Genomic DNA, 24,498 nt, shown 5'->3' on the forward strand with positions numbered 1-24,498 from the left:
CATTAACATTCATATTTATGCCTTAAAGTGTGCACAGCAAAAACAGCATCAGAACGGGTTTCTATCCTGGTGCCTGCTTTAGTGCTTGGCCAGTGTCTGCTTACCCTCTCTGTTGAATAATGTAACAAGTTGTGAGTGGTGTGGGTGGTAGAGGGATGGCCTCTCCTCAAAATAGACACCAGTGCAAAAGCAGAAGACTTCAGAGACAATATACAATCGCACACGTTTTAGTTATGAAACAGTCCCGACAGCAGCGCCTCTCTGCAGCAATTTGCAAAAAATCTAAAGCACTGCAGTGTGAGCTGAATTGTGGGTGTCGTAATTATTGTAACAAGAGATCTCCAGAGTCCATCCTGGTTGAATAAAAGGTCAAACAAAAGATTCAATGCAGAATAATGCACTTTACAGTGGAGACTTTCATTATAAAAGGTTCTGGTACAGGAGAGAGACATTAAGGGAAAATGGTGTTTACGTGAAAGGGAGATACAGTTTATCCTTGGAGTGTGTGCTTAAACACAGACCTTGTCAGAACCAGTAAACATCACAGGGACGACAGCCCAGTTAGAATTGAGGTTAGATTAAGGTTAGGGTTGGACATGGTTAAGTTAAGGATTAGGTTTTGGTTTGGCTGTCCACAATGAATGGAAGTTCAAACAAACTAATAGGGAGAGTGGTGCAAACTTGAATGATTGCGTGTGTTGCAGGTATTACTCATTTTGTGGGGACCTAAATTTGTCCACAGAGTCCCAGAATGGGGACTTGTCTTCCTTATGGGGACGAAAAGCTTAAATATCAAAATTTTAGGGCCAAGACATGTGTTTTAAGGTTAGGTTAAGTTTAAGGCTAAGGTTTGGATTGCATTAAGGTTTAGGTTAAGGTGAGGCTAAGGTTTGGTTTAGGTTAAGGAAAGTCATGGAGAGATGAGTGCGCATGGGGGTGAGTGTGTGTACACTTGCACTTATACATTTGTGAGGACCATTTTGAGCAAACACCCAACAGATTGAGGAATATTAAGATTAGGATTAGGTTTAGGCTAGGGTTAGGAATGTAGTGATGGTTTGGGTGAGGGGCTGGCAAAGGGTGTGTGTGTGTGTGTGTGTGTGTGTGTGTGTGTGTGTGTGTTTGTAGCACAGTGGACCAACTCCAACTTTCTCGGGCGAGATGGAGAGCGAATAAACGCAGCAGTGGCTGTGATGAGCACGTGGGGACTTTAACGCTGCAGAGTGTTAGTGAGAGACTCATGCACACGTTTCCAGAGTCATCAGATTTCTGCACATGCACTCTCTTCCACTGCGCGCGGCGGCAGCGGCTGCGTTACTATTTTTAGAAACAACGTTGCGGTGGAGGAATCAATCAAACTGGAGCTACAACAGTGTTTTTCATGACACGCTGCTGCTTTTCCTGCGGCAGGCTTCTGAGATTCATATCTGTGCTCACCGGGTCAGGGGAGAGGACGCTGCGTTCAGATCCCCCCCTCTCCCCCCTCCCCTCTCCCTCTCTCGTTCTTATCTCAATCTCAGCTGATGCGTAAAGATGCCTTTCCCCCTCCTGCTCTCCAGGAACCGGTGGACTGCAAACTTTTGCACCATGGAACACGCTCCACTCTATGGGGATGCTTGCTGCAATGCTTCTGGGACCTGGTGTAGTTTTGTGTCTTTTCACATTCTTAGGATTTCTAAAGAGAACTGCAGGCTGGGATGCGAATGAGAACTATTTGATTGGTGACGAACAAAAAGAGCCTGGAAAAGATCGAGGAGGCGCATTTTTGTTTTCTCTTTTACTTCTATCAAGTGTGTGTACATTTTTATTTCTCCTGGCTCTTATGGGAATTAGACACTCGTCCCGCTGCATGCTCCTCAGGAGAAAAATGGCGGAGTCTGAGAGCAGTGAGGTAAGTGTGAGAAACACCTTTATGATTTACCATGGCTGAAATGCGAGCGGTCACTTAACATGGCCTCTGATGCGTCCTGCAGCAGCGCGTCCTGCAGCAGCCTGGAAGTTGCATCTCGGACACAATGCTGATGTTGGGTGTGAGTGAGACAACAAGTCAGTGATAGTCTCTCTCTTTCTCTGCAAGGATGTTTGCACCGCCTCTCCACCACCAACCAGCATTTTACGCATAACACACGAGTGAGCGTTTCCAGACAGAATCGAGTGCACTTGAACATTTCCATGCACAGTCTTACCGGTGTCTCTTTTTTAAACCGTGTTACTCCCAAGGTTAAGAAGCTGTGCAGGTGTTTTCAATGTGAGGAGGAAGATTCTCACTTTTATTTTACTATAGCAGACAGGACAGTGAGAGGAGGGAACCAAAAGTGTGTTCTCCCTACACATTTGGACCACGTCCAAAAAGATCTAACTGTATTCTCTTGAAATGAAATGTAAAGAACCAGTTTTAACAAGGAGGAGGAGAAACAAGGTGTTTTCTTGCTGCTGGTCTGAGATCAGACCTGCGCTGTCCAAGGTGCTGCAGCACGTTGCAGGCAAACCGGAGAAAGCTGAGAGTTGGTGCGTATGTGGAGAGCGAGTTTGAGGAAGTGGGTGAGCTGAAGAATGACGTATCACCGGCACAGGGGAGTGGTCTCTGAATCCCCACTTCTCTCAGCCCCCTGAAAAATCTTTGATTGCAAATTCTCCACATGCACCTCCATGTGAGATCTATGTTCTGACACACTGCAGCAGAGAATTCATCTACCCTGCCTGCATGGTTCCTCGCTGGGGCTGTGTTCAGCACAAGCACACCACGATCCCCCGTGTTTTATTGAGACCATGCACCAGATTTGTATTCACAAAAGGGGTTGGATGCTGTAGGAACGATGCACATTTCTTCTTTTTTGGAATGTTTAAAAGAGTCAAGCTCCCTGTGAAGTTGCTGACAGCTGCATATTGCTTCATTATACATTATTCATCACAAAACGTTTCCTCAAAGCGAGTTCTTGTCGAGCTCTCAGGATTTTATCAATATGCTTCTCTCTGAGGGCAAGAAGGCAACTGGTCCCTTACAATAAAAGGAGTGAGACAGGATGACGGAGCTGTGCCCTTCTCATCCCTCATGTCTTGGAAAAATTAGGTTATCAAAGGTGGCTGAGTGCTGTGATGGTAGAAAACCAAAGTGATCCTTCTTCCTAAAAGTTTGAAGTTATTTTCCATCGTATGAAAAATGAAAGATGCTGATTTACTTTTACCGTGCCAAAGTAAAAAGCCCTCAAGTTTACCAACCAACCTAACTTTGGATACAACCACCGACTTTAGGAGTAACACTACACAAACAAGGGTCAACAGCCAAACAGGAGCAAAGTGACTCTGTAATATGAGCACCAAGTAAAAGTATTCTCAGATAACAGGTCTCACCTTTAGTCCAGATGTGCAGTGATGAGATTCCAGTCTCTTAACCTCACGTTTGTTTATCAGCAGGGACGTGTGCCACCCATCTCAGTTACAATCACTGCAGCTGCTCTAATCTGTGAAGTCAGCTCTAATCTATCCCTTAATGTCCCCCTGCAGTGATTTTGTGGCACCTCCTCTGCAGCCCTATCCTGCAATTATGGAGTCATAGCATTGGCTTGTCGCCATTTATTTATCCAACGAGGATTTCTTTAGTTGGCTCCATTTAATCTGCAGTCTTTGAGCCTGGGAGTGTGCACATCCTATTGCTGACCTTACTGTTATTTGATGGGACTCGCTACATGGAAACATTCAATGGGAAGCATCAATTACAGCACAGACTCAGACAAAGTGCATCTGATGACCATAATGATTAAGTTGCTGTGATGATATCTCCATCGCAGTTAGTAGGTTAATTCTGTCGTGGCTGCGATGCACTGTGCCTCTGCAGATCAGCAACACAGATTAAAGGATTAAGACATTCGATTGCAGGTCTTTGCTTTTAAATCAAAAGTTAAACATTCATCAAAAGTGGGATCTTTCATATATCCCTCACTCATGTAAGCTGTACCAGTTAACTTCAAATCTGTGAAAACAAGAGGAAGGACTATGGTTGTCTAGATTTTAAAAGCAGAGCAGTTTTTTGTTTTGTACAATTTTATGAATTATTGATTTATTCAATCATTAATTAATTATTCACTTGTTTATGTTACAGTTTGTATGTACAACTATCAGTGATGATTTAAAGTTGAGGCATGATTAAAGTGCATCTGAGGTTTACGTCTTTATTTTTGCAGACATCTAGTCATTACCCAAAGAACTTTAGATCGATGATGATTGTAATTGAATAGTCAGGGGATCACCAACAGGACGACAAAAACTAAGAAGATGAATGTCTGCTTCAGATTTCATTGTTATCTCTCTACTGTGAGTTTCAGTGTCGGTGTGCCACGTTGTGACAAAAATAAAAATTGTACCTCATTTTAAAGAAATAAATAAAGACAAAGGGAGTAGAAACAAGAGGCAATTATCTCACACAAGGAAAATCAATATCACTGACAGAAATCTGACTTTAAGTGCATTATATCTATGTTGTCACACTGTGCTGTCGCTGTAAATCACAGCAGTGCGACTTCATCTATTAATGAACTTATCCATCTTATTGACTCTGTTATGTGTCAGTCCTGTTGCATTACATTGAAGTGATAAGTCAATATGTTACAGTAATTTAAACTCTCTGAAATAAGCGATGAATTTCACTCACTGCTGGATATTATTGTTATTATATCAGAGCTAATGCTATGTATGGCATATTGAGCTCTGAATGACACTGTAGTCAACTTAAAACATGCAAAGGAATGGTTTAAATTCAGTTGCATTAATAATTTATTTGACCATTCAAAGATTTTAAACATTTATGGGAAAACCAGCAGCGACAATTTGGGGTTCAGGGTCACAAATGGGCTGGAGGAGATCAGCCTCCGGCCTCCCAGTTATTTGGCGACTCACCAATAATAACATAAAATACTTTGCTCACAAAATAATTTTTCAAAAAGTACATGAGAGGACATACATTTGAGATGGAAATCCTGCTTTACCATTATAACCTAAAACATTTCTTCTTCCGCGTGAAATATCAAATACACTGTTGTCATGGAATATCCCTGTCAGCTGTTGAAAGCACATATTTCTGTCCACCGTGCCAAGTATCAATCAATTATTTTTAGAAGCCTGAACATTGTACTGAGAATAAACAGCAGATTAGCTCCCTTCGCTCAGCACTGAGATACTGGGCGTCTGTTTCTCCATCCCCCTCTCTCTCTGTCAGACTCACACCCACTCCAATAGCCAGATCTTCCCAGCAGGCTTTAGAGGTGAGAATCAGGCCATTATGGATGTACCCTCTGTGCAGAGCAGAGTCTTTCTGCCTGCTGACAGACTTCATGTCAGTGATCAGAGTATGATCCAGATTGGGGTTCTGCTCTGACAGCAGATGGAAATATTAAGGGCAATGGATAATGAATCTGAGCCAATTACTGCCCTCCAACATAAACCACATCATCTGATTTGCTTTCCTGTCCTTGTTTTCATTCTTGCGCCAAAAGGTGTTAACTTGCCAAAAGTCGGGTCAAGTGTTTTTTAATCTGTATCTCTCCGCTCTCCAGCAGCCACAGACGCAGCCACAGCCAATCCGCATCATCCCATCCCAGTCGGCACAGCCCACCTCGTTGCCCAAACCTGTGCCTTCCATCCAGCACGTGACGAGGCCCGCTCTCCCACCACACACGCCCCACGCCGCCAACCTCCCGAGCTGTCCGGGACGGGGCAAGATGTCCAAGTTCCTTAATCCAGAGGAGATGACCTCACGAGACTACTACTTTGACTCCTATGCCCATTTCGGTATCCACGAGGTACTGTTCCGTTACAGTGAGAATTACGTAAAAGTTTCTTCTTCTGAATTGAGCATTAGACAAATGCGAATCATGCTACACGATTTAAAGTTAAGTGATACACAATTTCAATAACTGTAACTGTCAAAATCCTGAGGCCAAGGTCCCCCATTGGCTGCAGGACCCTAGACATACAGTATGCCATGCTTTGGCTGTGAAGTAATCCATGATTCCTTGGGAATGTTGCAACTTTAAAACTCTCTAAACTTTCTCCGTCCTTATCGAGAACGAGACATGATTTAGGACTTAAAATAATCGTTCTCCCTCTATAGGTGCTACCATTCAAGATAATGTGTCTCTTTGGTTATCTCTTCCCTCAGAGTTCAGCTGCATTCTCAAGAGGAGACAAAGTATTAGAGTCTCTATAAAAAGAACATGTTCCCTGTTTGACCTGTGAGAATGTTTTCATTTTGTATTTTTGAATGTAGGTCAGACTTATTTTTGTCATTTCTTAAAAGTCTTCACATTTGTGGAGAGAGACAGAGACCAGACAGAGCTTATTCAGAAACACAGATAATGGATTTAACTGTAGAGCCATTTGTCTGTGATAGAATAGTGATGGATAGATTAGGTGAAGCCTGTTGGTTATTTGTCAATGCTCCGCTGCAGATTATCACAGCAAATCCACACATCTCAACGTCTGGCCAGTTATTTTAATTTAACAAATCATCCCTCCCCTTGGGGGGTTTTAGCTGTGATACCATTTTCCTGATATCATTAATCATATGCTTTAACCAGGAGATGCTGAAGGACGAGGTAAGGACGCTCACCTACAGGAACTCCATGTACCACAACAAGCATGTCTTCAAGGACAAAATAGTGCTGGATGTCGGAAGCGGGACCGGGATCCTGTCCATGTTTGCGGCCAAGGCTGGGGCGAAGCACGTGTATGGGGTAAGACCTGTGTCCTTCCAGTGGAGCGTCATAATGCCCAACCATTGAGAGGGCTAATGGCCACAGCGCCCAGCCTCACAAGCTGCACATGTACGACATGTGTATGACTGGTACATGCATTTGGAATGTTTTTGTCAGCTTCCCTGTAATCTTCCAGAAATATCTTGTCTGACAGGCAGGTGATAAGAGTGTGCAGCCTCTCAGGCAGGTTGACGGAATGAGCCGTGGCGATTTGATAGCTTTCGCTGTTATCGCGTACTGGAGCAGACGTATTTGCTAGTCAGGACATGTCTGAGACTACTTGCTGGATGCACACCGCTAGCTTGACTACGTGGAATGTATTTTTGCATTGTGGCTCCAGACAGCATATAATTGCTTCAGGGAAGGAATTATTAACTTGAATATTTCCATCTTGTTCTGCATTATACTGGTTGACGATATGCAACCTCATGTTGTATGATTGTCCTTCTTCTCTCCCCCTTCTTTCTATATTCCTGTTTTTCTACTTTAAAGTTAAATATCTCTTGACTTTGTGCTTTACGTCACCTTTGAGTAACTGCCGTCTATCTGGCGGGGTTTGAGCCTCATACATAAGTGGGGCCAAAATTTCAGGGATTTACCTTACTTTTGACTTAGATCCTTTAAGTTTTGGATCGCCCCAAAAACTCACACCTTCCTTTACCTGAGGCTTATAAAGCTTGGCATAAAAGCTGGGTCTGGTGGAAGGTGGACGGACTGGTTTCTGGGCCAAGAACAACATCATTCTATCATATGAACCTCATTAAAATGATAACTTAAACTCTGGATCGACTGAGTCCCTGTAAAAGACTCTATGGTGCGAAATTCCATATGTCAGAGCGACATACCCTGATACACTAAAACCCAAGTAGAGTATCTCACATTTGTATCCCACTTTAAAACTAAAGATTTCTAGATGTAATATAAAACAATCCAAAATTATAATTAAATACTTTATTTCTATTTGTTTGTTTTTTAATTATGGTTGAATATTTTCTCCAAAATCAAGTCACTAAAAAGCCCTACAGCATCAAAGTAACATTCTCGATCGTTATAAACAGAAACTGTGTTTACACAACAGATTGCTGCGGCTAATAAGATCAGAATGTGGGATTTCAACTAAACAGTCACAGGTACAGTAAATGACTTGTGTGTTTAGTGTGATCAGTCTTTATAATGTAAAACCACTCACAGCCACTTGCAGTCATCAACATCGACTGTATATAAAGATGGACGAAGCATCTCCACTTCTGCCCAGGATTCAGAAATTAAGCCAAAATGTACCTCTTGCAGCAAAGGCATCAAATGTTGACTTATGTTTGGTCTACGTCCCATCTGCTAACACGGAGAGGTCAGGGTTTATGTACTGAAGACAGCTCCCAGCAGGTAATCGAGACAGCTGTCATGTCATCCATGTCGATATACAGTCAATGCTCAGAAGCAAAAGTGCACCCATTCGAGGCAAACATGGTTATTTAATGTGTGGACTCAGGCTCTAATGTTTGTTTGCAGTGCACATTGACAGGATCTGATCCCTCCCGGGACCACAATAAATCATTTTATGTATTTATTGGGTGGCACGTTGGTACAGTGGTTAGCGCTGCTGCCACAGCAGGGAGGTTCTGGGTTTATCACAAACAGCTGGTCCATGTGTTTGCATGTTCGCCCTGTTATTTTTGTATGGAGGCTCCAGACAGTGTATATTTGCTTCAGGGAAGGAATAATTACCTTGGAATTTCCAAGAGAATCATTGTGAGCTTTACTGTTTGACCTCATGCGTTTGTGTATGATGATGTGCATGTGTTGCCTTGTCTGTTTGTTTGCCTTCTTGCCATCTGCTGCCTCACTCAGTTTCTCCCTCCCTCCCTTTATCTATCATCCTGTTTTTGTAGTTTAAAGTGAAATTTCTCTTCTGTTTTTGCTTTCTACCACATTTGTGGTACGACTTTCCAGCTAGTAGGGTTTAGCCTCATGGAAGGGGGCTGAAGATTACTGGGATTCGCTCAGGTTTTGCTTTTCTTCTCCAGATCCTCCAGTCAAGTACATGTCCAGTGTGTATTGTACCTCTTGCCAAAAGTCAGCTGGGATTGGCTCCAGCCCCAGCGTGACCCTCAAATGAGGAGAAATATGGCGAATAAATTAACTCATTCATGAGTGGTCTTGTACTTGAGATGCTGCACTCGGCATTACACAAAAGTGCCAAAGTTAAGGAGATATTGATGCATGAGGTTTTTGTATCATGTTAAGGTCCCTGTGGTCAGAACACACTTCTCTTTTGAAGAAAGTCACCAGCGTTTCTCAGTGAATCTGCTGTCAAGTGACTGTGTTTGTGTCTCAGCCAATGAATGAGAGAGTAACCTTCAGAAATGTTAGGCTAAACTAATTATTTCCAACATGCTGTATATTTCCACTCAGAACGGAAAAATGCCACAACACCTGAGCCAAGTCAGAAGCTTTAGAGAAGATCTAGTCTACAAGGATGAGCAGAGTGACAGTGACTCTTCTTGACTCTAGTGAGGAGCAATAGGCAGCATGTGTGTGAGTGTTGACTATGTAAACACGCCTTGAGGCTTCTGTTCTCCCAGTGAGGCGTGACTCTGATGGACACATGGCTAATGGCTGTCTCTTCTGCCAGAGCTTCAAGCAAGAGATGAAGTATTATTGCCAATTAGAGGGCTAGCAGCACAAAAACAGAATAGCCACACATACATGTGTCCAAGTATTCCTAAAGGTGCACATGCCTTCTCCTCACACCTGCTGTAACATTAGGCATCGCTGTATGTTTGCACAGTTGATACTGACAGATTTTTAATGGGCAGATGGATCAGTGCAATGCCAGAAGGCTGTGGGCACCACCAACAGCCTCCTGACGGGTCCTCGACTAATAGGGAGCAGAGAATAGGGCTGCTGCAGGGAGGCAGTGTCCTGTATCCATGCTCAGTGGGAAAACTAGAGACCTCAGCTAGAAACCAAAACTTAATTCCCAGCATGTATGTTGTATTGTGTTGCAATTTCATAAATTAATATGACTTAAAGTAACACTATAACATCTTCTCCACCAGTCATTAAAAACATTACACACTACCATCATGCTTTATTCTGCTATGGGAATTTGCTCAATCAGCATTCACTCCCAGGTCAATACTTTGAAACTTCCAGGTGAATGTGCTGATAAGGCGAGACGGCAAGGACAGGACATTTGTGATGTCAAACATTTAGTACCTGTGAAAACGTGATGCAATGTGAAAGGAGTTAATTGCCTTCTTACTTGCGCGTACCTGCTAATTTTGGTGTAAGAATGATTTAGCTTTTACTCAAAGTGGGAATGAAAGTGTCACCATTCTCCCTTTTTTAAGTCAGTGAACCCCCAAATTATATTCAAACTGAAATTATAAGCTAACACGGTTGCATAATGTTACTTTAATTTGTGCACCTCACAGTTGGTCCGCTGCCCATTAAGCCCTAATCAGTTCCTTACTCCAAAATAAAATACCTCATTCTTCCTTTTAATATTGTGGCTTACCACCACCATTATTTTCTCAAAGTTGGCAAAGATCCAGCTGATTATTTTTTTTGTATAACGGCGTCTTGCTTGGTTTAAAGCTTTAAAGAAATAAAAGTAGTCACAAGAGCAGCATCATTAAAACACAGGTTTTCTCACAAGGTGAAAGTCCAGAGTCAACTTGAGAAAGCAGGTTCACCAACAATAAGTATGTTGTAGTGAGTTGAGACGAAAAATAGAAATATTCAAAATTATATGACTTCATTTGTGCACCCAACAGTTGGTGTGCTGCCCATTAAGGCCTAATCAGTTCCTGCCTCCAAAATAAAAGACTGCAGAGACCTCGGTCCTCCACGAGAGACTGAGGCACAGCTTCAATTCATCAGTTCTCCACAATGGTCCCAGCCTGGCTTTGACTTTTTATGATCTGGAGCACCTCGAGTTCATTCAAAAGTACTCTGTTTGATTGGGACCAGATGGATTTCACTTGCAGCATGAATAAGTCTGTACACCTTTAACAAACAGAGTCCCCAGGTGGCACAGTGTACCACAGTGTACACCCTCGAGTGAAAATTTATACCCTCAGACTAACTGGTGCTGGAAAAGCCTATTGACGAATGCCTCCCCGTTTTATTTGAAAAGTGTTTACTAGAAATGTCCACAGTTTATTCTGATGAATAATGGAGATTTATTGAATTATAACTCTCTTGTTGCTGGCGGCCCCATAAATCAGGCCTGAAAGGAGGATTGGTGGACAGGAGGGGAATTACAAAAGAAAAGGAAAGAGCTCAGGATTTAGAAAGAGGACAGGACAGAAAACGAATAAAGGAGGAGGAGAAGCTGCAGATATTCTACAGAGGAGACAAATAGAACAAGAGCAGTGATGTGAGAGCAATCTAAAAAATGTAAAAAGACTAATGGAACTATGGTGGAAGGTTACATTAGGGATAAATGGCTGCTTGCTGTTGAGCAGCGACTAATTGTCACCTTAATTACTTACAGCGAGATGCTCTGACAGCACTTCAGCCTCTCTGATAAAATACAATCCATCCTTTTATATTCATTTACCTTCCTCTATTTTCAGCTTGACTCCAGTACTCTTGCCACAATGCTTCATTAACCTCAGTGCAGGAAGTCAAATGATAAAACCACTTGCTCATACTCGCTGCCTTCAGCTCTCACACGTCACAAATGTACAATAAGTGATAAAACCAAAAGGAAAATCCTTTTATGATAAGGTTCCACAAACTCACACAATCGTGGCTCACATCCACCATTTTTTCCTTTTAACTGTCAAAGCGTCGTCATCTGACATAACACAATTCCATGTTTTTTTAACCAGGTGAAGGCCCCGAGTGTTTCATTCAGGCATTCTCTAAACACATCTAACCCACAGATCCCCTCATGGGTGGCTGCAGACAGATTCCTGCTCGGAGCAATGAACCCAAAATAAAGATGCAGCTCTGAGGTTGGTCTGTATTCCACATCACAGACAGATTTGGAGGGTGCTGTGGCAATAGTAAAACAGCATCCTTGTGTAGTATATGAAGACACATGATCTGTCTTACGCACAGGTGAAAAGTGAACAAATACTGTAACTTCACTCTGCTTCAATACATTTTTCAATGCGCAAGTATTTCTTCCAGAATGCACCTTTATACTACTTTATTCTACTTTTCACTTTAAGTTTATTTGACAGCTAGTTACCTTTGACTCTGTTGCCTGTAGGTGTTAAGTTTAAAAGGGAACTTGCTGAAATGTGTTTTATTGTGGATGATGATTTACTGTGTTTTTGTCTCTTGGCGAACTCTTGACGCACAGCAAATTTCCCCTGGTGGGACAACAAAGATAACCTAACCTCGACCTTCACACATACGTGGTGATGTTCTCCATCTATCCTATGTTATAAAATTAAATTAACTGCAACTTGTAAATGGACTGTATTTAAAAAAGCACCTTTCAATACTCGTCGTCCTCTAACCCACTCATCTTCTACAGCGGATCACCCACTCTATCTCCTAAGCCACAGCTATCCAACATTAAGGTTGAACATAAAGAAAAATATAATGAGAATATCATCAGCTTATGCAACACAACACATTAGGATGAACCCCTTTTGTGTTATAAAGTCAAATTGAAGACACCTTCTCTTTCAGTACACCAGTAAGAGTTCTGCATTATAGGGAAACTGACGACATGTGGATTTTCAGTATATTCTTCCAGGAAGCATCATAGTCCTTAATGTACGGTCGGTTAATTCGTTTTTTCCCTTTCTTTTCTGCTAGATTGAATGTTCCAGTATATCAGAGTACTCCGAGAGAATCATCAAGTCCAACCACCTCCACAGCGGTAAGAGCTGCTGCTGTTCCTTATCGCTCTGTTTTGATGACACTGTTTTTCAGCCTGCGAAGGGCAGCAAATAGGTTACAGCCGTGACCAACATGTAGAGGAAGGAGGGAACGCTGGCAGGGGAGATGCATAAGAAGGAGAAGAGGAGGGGTGGACGACAGTTAAACCGAGAGGATGGTTTAACTGCACCAGTCTTTTTTGTATTCCCACCTTTAAACACACCTTCAGCTTATGTTAAACATGACACCTCTGCAAACGTGAAAACAAGTTTCTGGCCGAGCCACTGACTATGCATCTACCAAATAACAGTACCATAAACCTTCCTGTCAGGAAACGCCCCAGCTCTAAACCTATGAATATCAAGTATGCACAAGTAATTGAAAGACGAGCTGACAATAGTTGGAGTAACAGGGGCCATGTGGCATTGTATCACCAAGAAAACTGTTCTGCAGCTATTTGTCTAGGCCGATAAACAAATATGAACTCAGCTCATCACAGGCACCTCCACTAATCTCCATAAGAACAGAAAGATGTGATAGTGTAGACTTGTCTAGTTAGTGTATTCCTAAATTATATGTTTAGGCCTGATCGGTCCAAGATTTTTGTGTTAACTGCTTTATTTTGTCACGTGTGTTTCAGTGATCACCATCTTCAAGGGCAAGGTGGAGGAGGTGGAGCTTCCCGTTGAGAAGGTCGACATCATCATATCCGAGTGGATGGGCTACTGCCTCTTCTACGAATCCATGCTCAACACCGTAATCTTTGCCAGGGACAAGTGGCTGGTATGACATATGGAGTCTGTGTGAAAGAGTGACACAGTATTTGTTTGTGTGTCACATAATAATATGAAGGACTAAGATAAGTGGGGCAAAACAAACCAGAAATGTAATTTCAGCGAATAAAACAACAGCATCTACACGGAAGGTATTGAAGTAGAAATTTCCATCGAAGAAAATGCTTTTACAACCTTTTCAGCTGGTGAGCTTGTGTCCTTGCAAAATATTTTTTCTGTAGTTTGATATGAATCATTTCAAACGGCAGACATTTTTTAATTATAATGGTGTAACTGAAGTGAAGGTTACCAGTGGAGATCATAGATTGTACATAAAGATGGACAATACGTCTCCAATTCCAGGCTGAAAAGTATTTTATTTAATAACGAATAACCCATATCATCAAACTCAATATAATCTCACAAACCAAAGCTTTAAAATAATTGTTTACTTCACTGCTAACTGCTCAACACACATGCAATAGTATGTTGTACCACAATTTCATCAAGTCTATAAAGTAAGAAAGATTTTTATGAACTACTACCTCATATTCATATAATTGTTGGGGAAAATAATTGTTTTCATGTTGTTATAAATCCAGTCTGCGTGCAGAAGGAGCAGCTCAATAATTTAAACCTGTTCTTGTCTGAGAAATGAAATGTCACTGACGCTGTAATCAACACCTTTTTTTAATGTGTTCAGGATTAATTGCTGAGTCATTTCTTCACCTCATTTGTCAAACAGAAACCCGGTGGATTAATGTTCCCTGACCGTGCCTCACTCTACGTGGTGGCCATCGAAGACAGGCAGTACAAAGACTTTAAAATACATTGTAAGTTCAGAGTGAGAGTTTGTGTGTGTGTGAATGTTGGTGGTGGAAAATAACGAAGTGCATTTACCAAGTAAAATATGGAATAATAGATGGAACACTACATTTTGCATCTCTTACTGCTCTTTTACTGAAGACAGCCTATTGATGCAGGACTTTTACTTGTACATTTGTATTTTTCACATCATCCAGCATATTTGACACTGATCTAAATACAGTATTTTTTCCACCACAATGCTGAGCGCTCCTATTACCTGAAGTTGCAGTGTGAAATTCTTGTCCTGTACTGAGCTGAGCTGTTCATGTTCTGTCCCTTCTGTACACTGTGTAGCTCTCATGTGTCTAAAACCAGGATTATGTCTCTACATTATAATATGAGCCATCCCTGTTCAACATCATCCACATTGTAGTCACACAATTGTGGCTGCACTCACACAGCCCACAACCTCTCGAGCTCGGCAAATGACTCTGAACTTTTCCCCGGGAGCATAAAACCAGGGGCCATAATTGATATTATTATAAGTCACCAATCATCTCCATCTGTGTTTCATCGCACTCCAAACCTGCCAGGAACACTGTGGGTGATGGTTTTTCTGCCGGACACAAAGCATGGGAACAGCACCAAAGCCACTGCACAACCCAGATCACAACAGGCAAAGCGCACAATGGCCCATAGGCCTCCTACTCACTCTCCCCATGCAGCTGGGAAATTATACAACCACAGTGCACTAGATAATATCCGGGGAAAGTCATATTGCTCTATCTCACTGCATCGCCAGCCTTCCCATCATACTTCAATTTAGTCGGCCATTATTGTGTATTTCAGGAGCAGACACAAGGTCAGACTGAAGTGAGTAGAGTGCAGATATTGACCACAAACTTCTCTTTCTCCAGGCAGATGGCCAAAATTGACCTTTAGGCCGAGTAAGTGGCCCGGTGAAATACTCCAGTATCCTGAGAGCATTCTGTGGTCATTAGTTCTCCTCTGCTTTATATAAGTTGGCAGCATGCAATGCAAATACAGTATTGCAAAAAGCCCCTGGAGGTTTGTGACCTGTTCATTAGCACCAGTTCTTCTGCATGCTCAAGTAGTTCTCTCCTTTTGGGTCACAGCAAATATTTCAAGGAACCGAATGAATAATGTATGAGTTGATTTAGCCTAAGCAGAGAGGATACCCGAGGTAAGAGCGTTCAAGGAACATCATGTTTTCAGATCAATATCTGAAATGAACATCGTTCCAAAACACCGGTGGTCCGAAGTATTTTAAGAAAAGCCACAACTAGTGTTGTTTTACTTATGAAGTTTACACCTCATGTGACCCTAGAAACTGCATAAAACCACGGAAAGAAGATTTCTCATTCATTTGCAATATAAGAATAAAAGATTGAAAAAATGTTTTAAAACAATGAAAGGCTGCTGTACTTTACAGGGTGGGAGAACGTGTATGGCTTTGACATGACATGTATCCGTAACGTGGCGATGAGGGAACCGCTGGTGGACGTAGTGGACCCCAAACAGGTGGTGACCAACTCCTGCTTGGTCAAGGTCAGTGAAATATTGATCAGATTCTGACTGAGAGCTGTTTTATCACAAAGCCTGGCTACATGTCACATACAGCCCTTTAGCTAAATTTCCAATGGTAAAGTGATTCCAATGGTAATTTTTTAAAAACAAGACATAGAACACATACATTACGTTGTGCAGATCCTGGTTCAGCCTCCATCTTGGAAACACCTCATGGATTTTTTCAGTTTAGTATCAATGAAGAAAGTGCTCACATATGTATATAAATATGTTTCAGGCCTGTACCAGAGTAAACTCACCATTTAAATACAAATATAAAACTAAACCTCACTTTAACAGGCATTTCAACCTCTTACCCATACTGAGCTGAAGGAAAACTACTTTAACACTAAGTTTAGTAAACTGATGGAATTAAAGTTAGCTTGTGAACTAATATAGAGCTAGCTAGCTAACACTAAGCAAGTTAACTGAAACTAGCCTGCAACAGGTCTTGTAACACCACAGCAGAGGAGCCACGGGACCCAGTGGAAAACACAGAACACAGAACTACTATGTGAACTTCAAACCGACCAGTGGGAAATCTCTGGTTTCCTGTGGCTCCATCCATGCTGCCTTCTTCTCTTCTTCTCTCAGGTTACTGGCAGATTACAAACAAGTTGAGGTGCACACCGCCACCTACTGTACAAGAGCGTGTAACATCATGTCAAATTTCCTCAAATTCTAGCCTTGTGTCTTTTAAAAAGACGATCCTGATGTCTCCTATTCCTGCTCCTTCTGTCTCACTGTCTCAATTTTATTCTGGAAGCTTTGTATTTGTCGTTTGGGAAACTACTTTGAGATTTTATACACTTTTGGGGAAAGATTCTCACAACACGGCACGGAACAGTATTAGGGTCAGACATAAGAAAATGAGAAGAGGAATTAAGTGGAAATCTCAAGATTCATTTTGTGAATAAAGTCAAAATGCGAGGAATAACCAGACTTAATAAGAGGAAGATATTTTTTGTAATTCGTGAACGGAGCAGAAATGTCGACAATAAAGTCGAAACATCGCTATGAAGTCAACAAATACATATTTTTCCAATTAAATGGAATTTCCGTGTCACTAAAACTGATTCTGAGGAACAATCTCATTAACTATTTACACAAGGCATTTAGAAGAGAGTAATAGAGCTAGTGTTCATAGATACATGATCTTAAGAATTTCAGTTTCACCTTCAGCATTTCAACTTAGTTCTTGCAACTACTTTTAAATGGTCTGAAGTTGTTGATCATATCACAATCTTCAACGGGAGATGTGGTATTATGCTGAAGATTAAATTATTATGAACGTCATAACCACCATCTTCTGCCAGTCAGCTGTGGAGAAAACTATATGAATGATAACTAAGGAGTGATTTTATTGTGTAGTTTATAGTCTTGGTACATTAGAGCATGATTTCAGTGATAAAACACACAGATATAACTCGTTAGAGACGCTAAGTGATTGGTAACCATGTTGTGAGATGTGCCTCTGCTGGTAGAGTTCAACCTTGATGTGTGGCCCCGTCTGTCCGTCTCTGTGGATTAGACTGATCAGGTTGAGCTGTGCCATGCATGTCAATAGCCGCCTGTCTTCTCCTGCTGATTGTGCTCCTCGTCACGGTGACCTTCTTATCGCGGGCATTGATTAGACGGCTCGGACCCGTCTCACCTCTCTCCCGGAGGAATACTGCTGCGTGATCATACCTCGACTTTAGCTTCTTTTCTACCTTCGATGCTCAAACATTTGTTTTCCTTTCATTATAAAAATACAGTGAGACGGTAGAGATATTATCAGACATGAGAGTTTAATGAAAATCTCTATGAAGCTGCTGGGGATGCTGCTTGTCTTTGGAGAAAAAAACCGTACAGCAATGTTGCCCCGTTGACAAGCTTTATTGTGTTTAAATGGATTACTGACTGACCTCATTAAGGTTGTGGAGTGGTACACACAGGACCTCATGTTATTAAACTGCTGCGTGAAACCTCGGTAACAATACTCAGTGAGCGTCATTGCCAGGTATGATCCTGCAGAAAATAAACAATTTAACATTAACAACCTGCATAATAATTATCTTAAAACTGTCTTTACTTTGAAATGGTAAAGACATGCACGAACACAGTGAATATCTAGTAAATATGACAACGGAGAGAATCTGACATAAATATTGCAGTGATTTTTTTATTGCCAGCAAACATAAGGCTCATTCCTCCGCAGCAAATGTGGCACCTGGCACCGAAGCTGTTGAGCGAGCATCTATTAGCGTCGATGGTACATGAAACTAGATTATCACACCTCTGCCTACATGTTTACCCTGTGGCGTAGGTTCCAGGTGAGCCGCACTCCGCCTCTGTTACTCGGCAATCAGTTACTGTTGGCACACACGACAGCAGAGCGAGATGTGGGACCACATGTTCCTCCATGAAAGTGGCCAGGGCTAGCGGGATGATGAGATATCAGACATCCTGTTAGACTGATTGGAACCAGGGGGCATTTACAGATTTGGCTTGGTAGCACCGTTATGCATGAATTACAAAAGGAAACCAGTAACGTGAATGACTTCTCCTTATCAATGAGGTTATACTGGGACTGTCCCAGTAGGGTTGGGTGGTGACCTCTTTATATACACTCTATGGTGGTGACACAATATCTCTTGCAGGAAGAGGGGGAACTGTACTTCCTAATGCTGTTTCTCATCTTTTTGCATTAAACATGAAATTACATCTGGGTTTATTCCATTAGCAGTAGTTCTGTGGTAGCTTCATAGCATCCCATTCTGTGGTAGCATCCCAACTACACACCCATGGCAAGAAAGCAAATAAGAATACTGTCAGAGGAAAGATTCCTTTAAAAATCATTAAGAGGTAAAACTGCAAATTAAGAAAACAACTTTATCAATTTGATGCTATGTAAAAACGACAACGGAAATGTTTCCAGGGTGCGCAAAACAGTGATGAACCCGGCTTTGTGTAGTCCCATCATCACTGACGAGAAGCAGACCTTAATAACTTCACCAAGCGTTTTCTTAATTTGCAGTGCGTTGAGTGCTCTTGACCACCGTAGTTGTGTCTGTATGGTCCAGATAAATGTGAAACAAGTCCACGTCTTTACTCTTTCAGGAGGTGGACATCTACACAGTGAAGCCGGAGGACCTCTCGTTCACCTCGGCGTTCTGCCTGCAGATCCAGAGGAACGACTACATCCACGCTCTGGTCACCTACTTCAACATCGAGTTCACCAAGTGTCACAAGAAGACTGGTTTTAGTACCGGTGAGAGGCTGCACGCTGTCCCTTACATTACACCTGCAGCTCCAAAGCATTAAAGCTGCACCATATAAATTAAAAACTTTATTCACCTGCATCCATCGAGATGTATTAGTAAAACATCCACAGTGAAACAGCCCCCTCCAGTGGTCAGACTCTGTATCTTGACTGAAGCTGCTTGTTTCTTTTGGTTCCACATAAAAAACAGTTTTAACCTCAGTTTGAGAGACAGTGTCCAATATCACATCAACATGTTTCCTGGGATATATTTCCTGTTTGTTGCAAGAACTTCATACGATTGCAAGAGAGGAATTATTTGTTTATTCATTAGTTTATTTATCAGGGGCCATTCCCAACACAACCCAGTGAGCCAGAGTTTGGTAAAAAGCTAAATTGCATCTGTCGTCCCTGGGTGGAAAAATATAAAAAGCCAAAACAGCGCAACACAACAATACAATAATTAACAACTAACAAGGGACCAAATTCAGAAACAGTGCTTCACATATAAAGTATTAAACAAACTAGAATGATACTAGGTATAGAGTGTATACCTCAACCAAGGCTGAAGAGGAAAGTCATTAAAAACAATCCTGCATCCGGACCATGATCCAGACCTGCACCAAAACATAATGGATTCTTCTCTGACTCATACTGTTTCCTTCCACCAAGCTCCATCCTGTTTTTGTGTAATCTTGCTTAAAAACGAACAAACGAACGAATACAAAAACCAACCAACAAACACAGAAAAACTTCACCTCCTTGTCCGAGATAAATACAAACGTCTCTGTCAGTAAATGGTTCTAAAGGGCATTGATCACATGACTGATTTGTCTTTAGTGTTTTGTTTTAAAAATACTGGTTTGCATTACTGTTGACATTTAATGTTGGAAATTAAACCCCCAGGGGTCTGAAATTCAGTCCGTCAGCGTCAGGACAACTTCACCAGTCACATGTAGTATTGATACAGCTGAAGTACAACCAGGCTCAAAGCATTACGGTGGCCCAACGTACAATAAATCTGACGTTCAGCAGTTTCATCCTGGAGCTGTGCGGCTTCTACACTAATAAATAACCTGGTTATTTCTCCCAAACAGGAAATGTAAGAAGTCTGTTTGTGTTTCGACTTAATTGACTCTGTCATTTTTCTTTGTGATGATTAGAAATTCCTCTGTTTGTAGATAAAATACAGTTTTATAATGTGGAGCTTGGCGAGGGTTTAAAGACACTGATGTAGTGGTGTGGCCTGGGTCTAAAATCAGTGTGTGACTGAACTCTAGTGGTGTTGGCGTGAAGTACATCTCTAAACAAATACTGAATAATGAAATGAGCTAGGAAACAGAAGGTGAAACTGATGTTCTGCTCGTCTGAAACTGATGTTTTGTGTGTAACCACTATTAAGGAGTTAGAGAACAGACCGGCTCCTTATCCTCTTTTAAATCGCTTCCAAAACATAATGGATTTTTCTTTCATTATCTTATATAAGTATATTCTAGTTCTTTCCTTCCTTTATTTTGCTTCTTATGATTAATCATTGTTTGATATTTTGACAAACAATGTTTTAAATCGCTTTTAACAGTTGGTCCAGTAAAGGTAACAATAATAATAATATTAAGAAAAAGAAGAAGAAGAACGTTTTCTGCTCTCACTTCCCTTGTATTGATTTTTGTCTGTGTTTTTGTCAAGAAAGTTTTCTAGTGTCAGTTTTGAAAACAGCTTCTCATCTAAAACTTTCAAATACAGATCTAACGCAAACGTTGCCAAAGTGTGTGATTGATTCCCCACACAGTCTTGAAAAGAGAAAGTTTCCATCAGACGCACACGGACTCAGGTCAAAGTTTAATGCTTTGTTGAATTAGCATACGAAACGCGGCTCTACCTGTTCGGTGTTCTTTATTGAGCCGTACCCACAGACGGAGAGCCAGGTCTGTGCACCGGTCAGACTTATTGGCAGCCCCTTTAATGTGTGGACCCACGAGGAGCTCGTCTGTAAAGGCAACGTTACCCATCTGCCCCAGGGCTGCCGGCAGAAATTGGATTTAAGCGTTGCTGACCTTTTGAATCTCAGCCAAGCGATCAGTGATGGTCCGGCCACTGGGGAATACACTTGCATTTGTTTCAGGGCTTGAGTTTTAGATTTTACTTGTCTGTGTTTCGATCACTCACAGAAGAACGCACATAAAGTAGCACAAAAGACACAAAGTGGAATGGTAATGAAAGCAGAGCAGCTGCGCAGAGGTCAGGAATGCAGTTCCACTTTCTTTACTTCAGTGTCTATATCTCTAGAGGAGAAACCTGCTCCTCACGACGACAAGGACACGGACTCAGCTCCCTGCATCTGCTCCTCCTCTTCCTGTTTGTGTTTATGCTCTGTGTCACACAGAGAATTTAAAAGTCTGATCTCACAGACATCAGATCCTTGGAAGCAGTGAAAATTATTAACTGGGTGTAAAAATTAGGCCTCATGGATCATTTACTGTTGCCTTCCCCCTGAGACAGTTTGTTTGTGGTGGTTAATGAGTCATTTATCAATTATTTATCGTTCAGTTATAAGCTAATGACAAGAGCCACGTTTGTGACATCATTAATAAGAAACTTTTTTTATAATAATCTGTCATATCAGAAGTTGTAGATTTGTGCATGATTTGTAGTCTTAACAAATAGGTTAGCACTTTTTAACCTTGTGTGTGTGTGTGTGTGTGTGTGTGTGCATGTGTGCGTGTGTGTGTGTGTGTGTGTGTGTGTGTGTTCCAGCTCCAGATGCATCATACACTCACTGGAAGCAGACAGTGTTTTACCTGGAGGAGTATTTGACAGTGCGTAGAGGAGAGGAGATTGTTGGCAGCATCGCCATGAAGCCCAACGAGAAAAACATTGTGAGTATTGTATAAAAACATTTTCATATTCTGAAAGCAGTGTGTTGAATTCTACCACTGACCAAGCAGCAGCTAAGAAATGACTCATTTCCTGAGTTGTCGGCCCCCCCACAGGTGGTTTTCCCCTCAGTGTTGGACTGAGGTCAAACAGGAAGTAGCACCGCAGCCTCTTCCAGAACAACAACAACAGATTCTAATGTTTGACCGCGTCCTCTCCTGCCCCAGAGGGAGAGGACATCTTGGGGGGGTTAATGTGGGTGCACCAGGTGAAAGGGACCTGGAGGACCCCACGACTTCCATCTTCAAATTATTATTTTATTATCCAGATTATAAACAGAGTGAATACTGTGCATGAACATAATTAAGAGTCAAATCGTGCAATTTAAGTGCAAACCCTCGTTTCTCTCTGACCTGCAGCGCGACTTGGACTTTACCTTCGAGCTGGATTTTAAAGGGCAGCTGTGTGAAGCGGCCATTTCTCATGACTACAAGATGCGTTAACTTTGACCGAGGGGGACGCCGGTGCCCCATCGAGTACGGCCCTTGATCGCCAGGAGGAGACGGAGACACTCCCCTGACCCTAGACCAGGAAAGACCAGGCAGAGGGGCGGGCTGAGAGGGCCCCGCTGACAACATCACTATTGTCACTTTGGTGAGCGATGAACGCAGGAAGTCAGTAACGCTGACGGTAAACAGCTCTGAATGTAACACTGACAAAAAGAGGTCCGGAATATTTTTTATTCTCAATGAATGTCAAAGATTATCGATGTACGTGTGGTGTGAGATGGAGTGATGTACCTCTGTGTTTTCTTTTTTACAATTACTTGAACCTTACGGAACTGATGAATTACTGTCCTGATCACATTCTGTTACAAATAGATATTTCTACAAATTTAAGACATAGTTCTTATGTCGTACTCTGGACTGTCGGGAATGATTGTCAGAAAAAATAATTATTTATAGTTGTGTAATTTTAGCAATGTGGGAAAAACTAGCAATCGAACACCACAGCCAAGGACAAACCTGCGTACGTGTATGTGAAAGGTAACGTGTTTGCATCGTCAGTGTACAAGTAGCTTTCTGTGAGTGTGTAACAGGTGTGGACGCTTGCACTGTTGCACAGCTTGGACTCCAGACGTGGCCCCGTGTTGTCAGTTTGAGCTGTGATGTTGACATGCCAATAACATACCTGCCCATCCCAAATGCCTTGACCAAGTGCCCAAGTGCTTAGTTCTTATTCCGCACTGATGCATTTATCTGTTCTCTATAGTTTCACGAGTAGACACTAGCCACGCTCCTTTACAGGAGTATTTAAGGCATGAGAAGAAAAAAAAAAGAAAAGAAGAGAGGAAGATTTTTGTCTGCATTTTGACAATCATACAGAGGTTCTCTGTTTGAATGGAGACTCTAAACCCTAGGCTCTAGCTTTCCCACGAGAATGAAGACAGAATCAAGATTCAAATGTTGAGAATAAAGTCAAACTAAATCAGAGAAACATTAAAGAAGTAACTGACAGAGCATTTCGATATCTTTGGATTTGCCCATTGCACTTTATTTCAGTTAGCAGGAATACAACCATCGCCTTCAACACAGAACTTTGGGCAAATTCTCAATACTGATGTTTATGTACTTAAATCTTTAAATTTCGATATTTTGACTTTATTCTCGAAATGCAAAACCTTCCTCTTCTTTATTATGCCTGATACTCTTCCACTTTCTTTATTGGTTTGAGATAAGAAATCACTCAAGACACAGATGGAAGCCATTCCTCCTTCAGTCTACATCTGGACATAACTGACACTAACTAGTCCAACCTGAAAGACATGAATGAATCCCTTTGTACCAGGAAGCTGTTGAGACCAGGTGTTTCTCAGCTTTTCTGCCAGTAACGAGCTCTGGTCTTCAGAGGAGCGAGTGTAATAATGATGAAAACTGGAGACACTGCTCCTGTGCCGAGTCCCACGTCCAGTTCATCTTTCCACTTCACCTATGCTCTTACTAATCACCATCGCCATGGTATCCACTGAGGGGCATTTTCTTCAATCGAGACAAAGGCAAAAGATTATGTGGTGTTTGATTTGGAATACTTTTAAAATATCACTTTAACGTTTGCCTCAAATATCAACTGTTACGATTTAAACACAATGATTTTTTAAATTTGTGTTTCTATGATATCGTCGTGTTTAACAGCCAAGAACCAGCCTCTGTCACCAAAGTGTAGTGTGAACACAACAAGGGGAAAACACAGTCTCTCATTTATAAACAAGCATGGAAGTAATAATGCTGTCAACAATCACCTGAAAGTGCAGCGACGAGCTGAGAGCTGCCGTATAATGACAAACAATACAGTGTTAACTTGTTATTGAGTTGTTTATGCTTACAACCAGTTGTACATGGCAAGTCTATTCAGAATGATTGTATAATTGAGGGAGCACCTTCTTTAACGAGACACAAACATAGATTCTCACATAATTAAATGGATCATACAGATTCTCTTAAATTGGCATGTTGATTCCACGTGTATTACCTCTACTGAATATGTTGTTTCACATGTTGTCATGTCGACTAAAATACTGAATAAACAGCAATGTTCAAACTCAAGTCACGTGTCACTG

General features: G+C 41.7%; 1 protein-coding gene across 2 annotated transcripts; it reads left to right on the forward strand.

The window, feature by feature from the left end:
• The first annotated feature begins 1,179 nt into the window (after positions 1 to 1,179).
• LOC109639900 (protein arginine N-methyltransferase 8-B) lies at positions 1,180 to 24,484 on the forward strand. 2 transcript variants are annotated; one of them, XM_069528516.1, is made up of 10 exons: positions 1,180 to 1,891; positions 5,553 to 5,795; positions 6,573 to 6,728; positions 12,534 to 12,597; positions 13,237 to 13,379; positions 14,115 to 14,202; positions 15,630 to 15,745; positions 18,866 to 19,016; positions 21,762 to 21,883; positions 22,301 to 24,484. In XM_069528516.1, exons 1-10 carry the CDS (start codon positions 1,607 to 1,609, stop codon positions 22,382 to 22,384), a joined length of 1,452 nt encoding a protein of 483 aa, XP_069384617.1. In that variant the 5' UTR covers positions 1,180 to 1,606; the 3' UTR covers positions 22,385 to 24,484. The 2 variants fall into 2 exon arrangements, with proteins under 2 accessions (XP_069384617.1, XP_019959170.1); XM_020103611.2 differs by having other exon boundaries at positions 1,184 to 1,891; positions 5,550 to 5,795.
• Positions 24,485 to 24,498: the final 14 nt, after the last annotated feature.

Source organism: Paralichthys olivaceus, chromosome 7, assembly GCF_024713975.1.
Source record: "Paralichthys olivaceus isolate ysfri-2021 chromosome 7, ASM2471397v2, whole genome shotgun sequence".
Classification (NCBI taxonomy): domain Eukaryota; kingdom Metazoa; phylum Chordata; class Actinopteri; order Pleuronectiformes; family Paralichthyidae; genus Paralichthys; species Paralichthys olivaceus.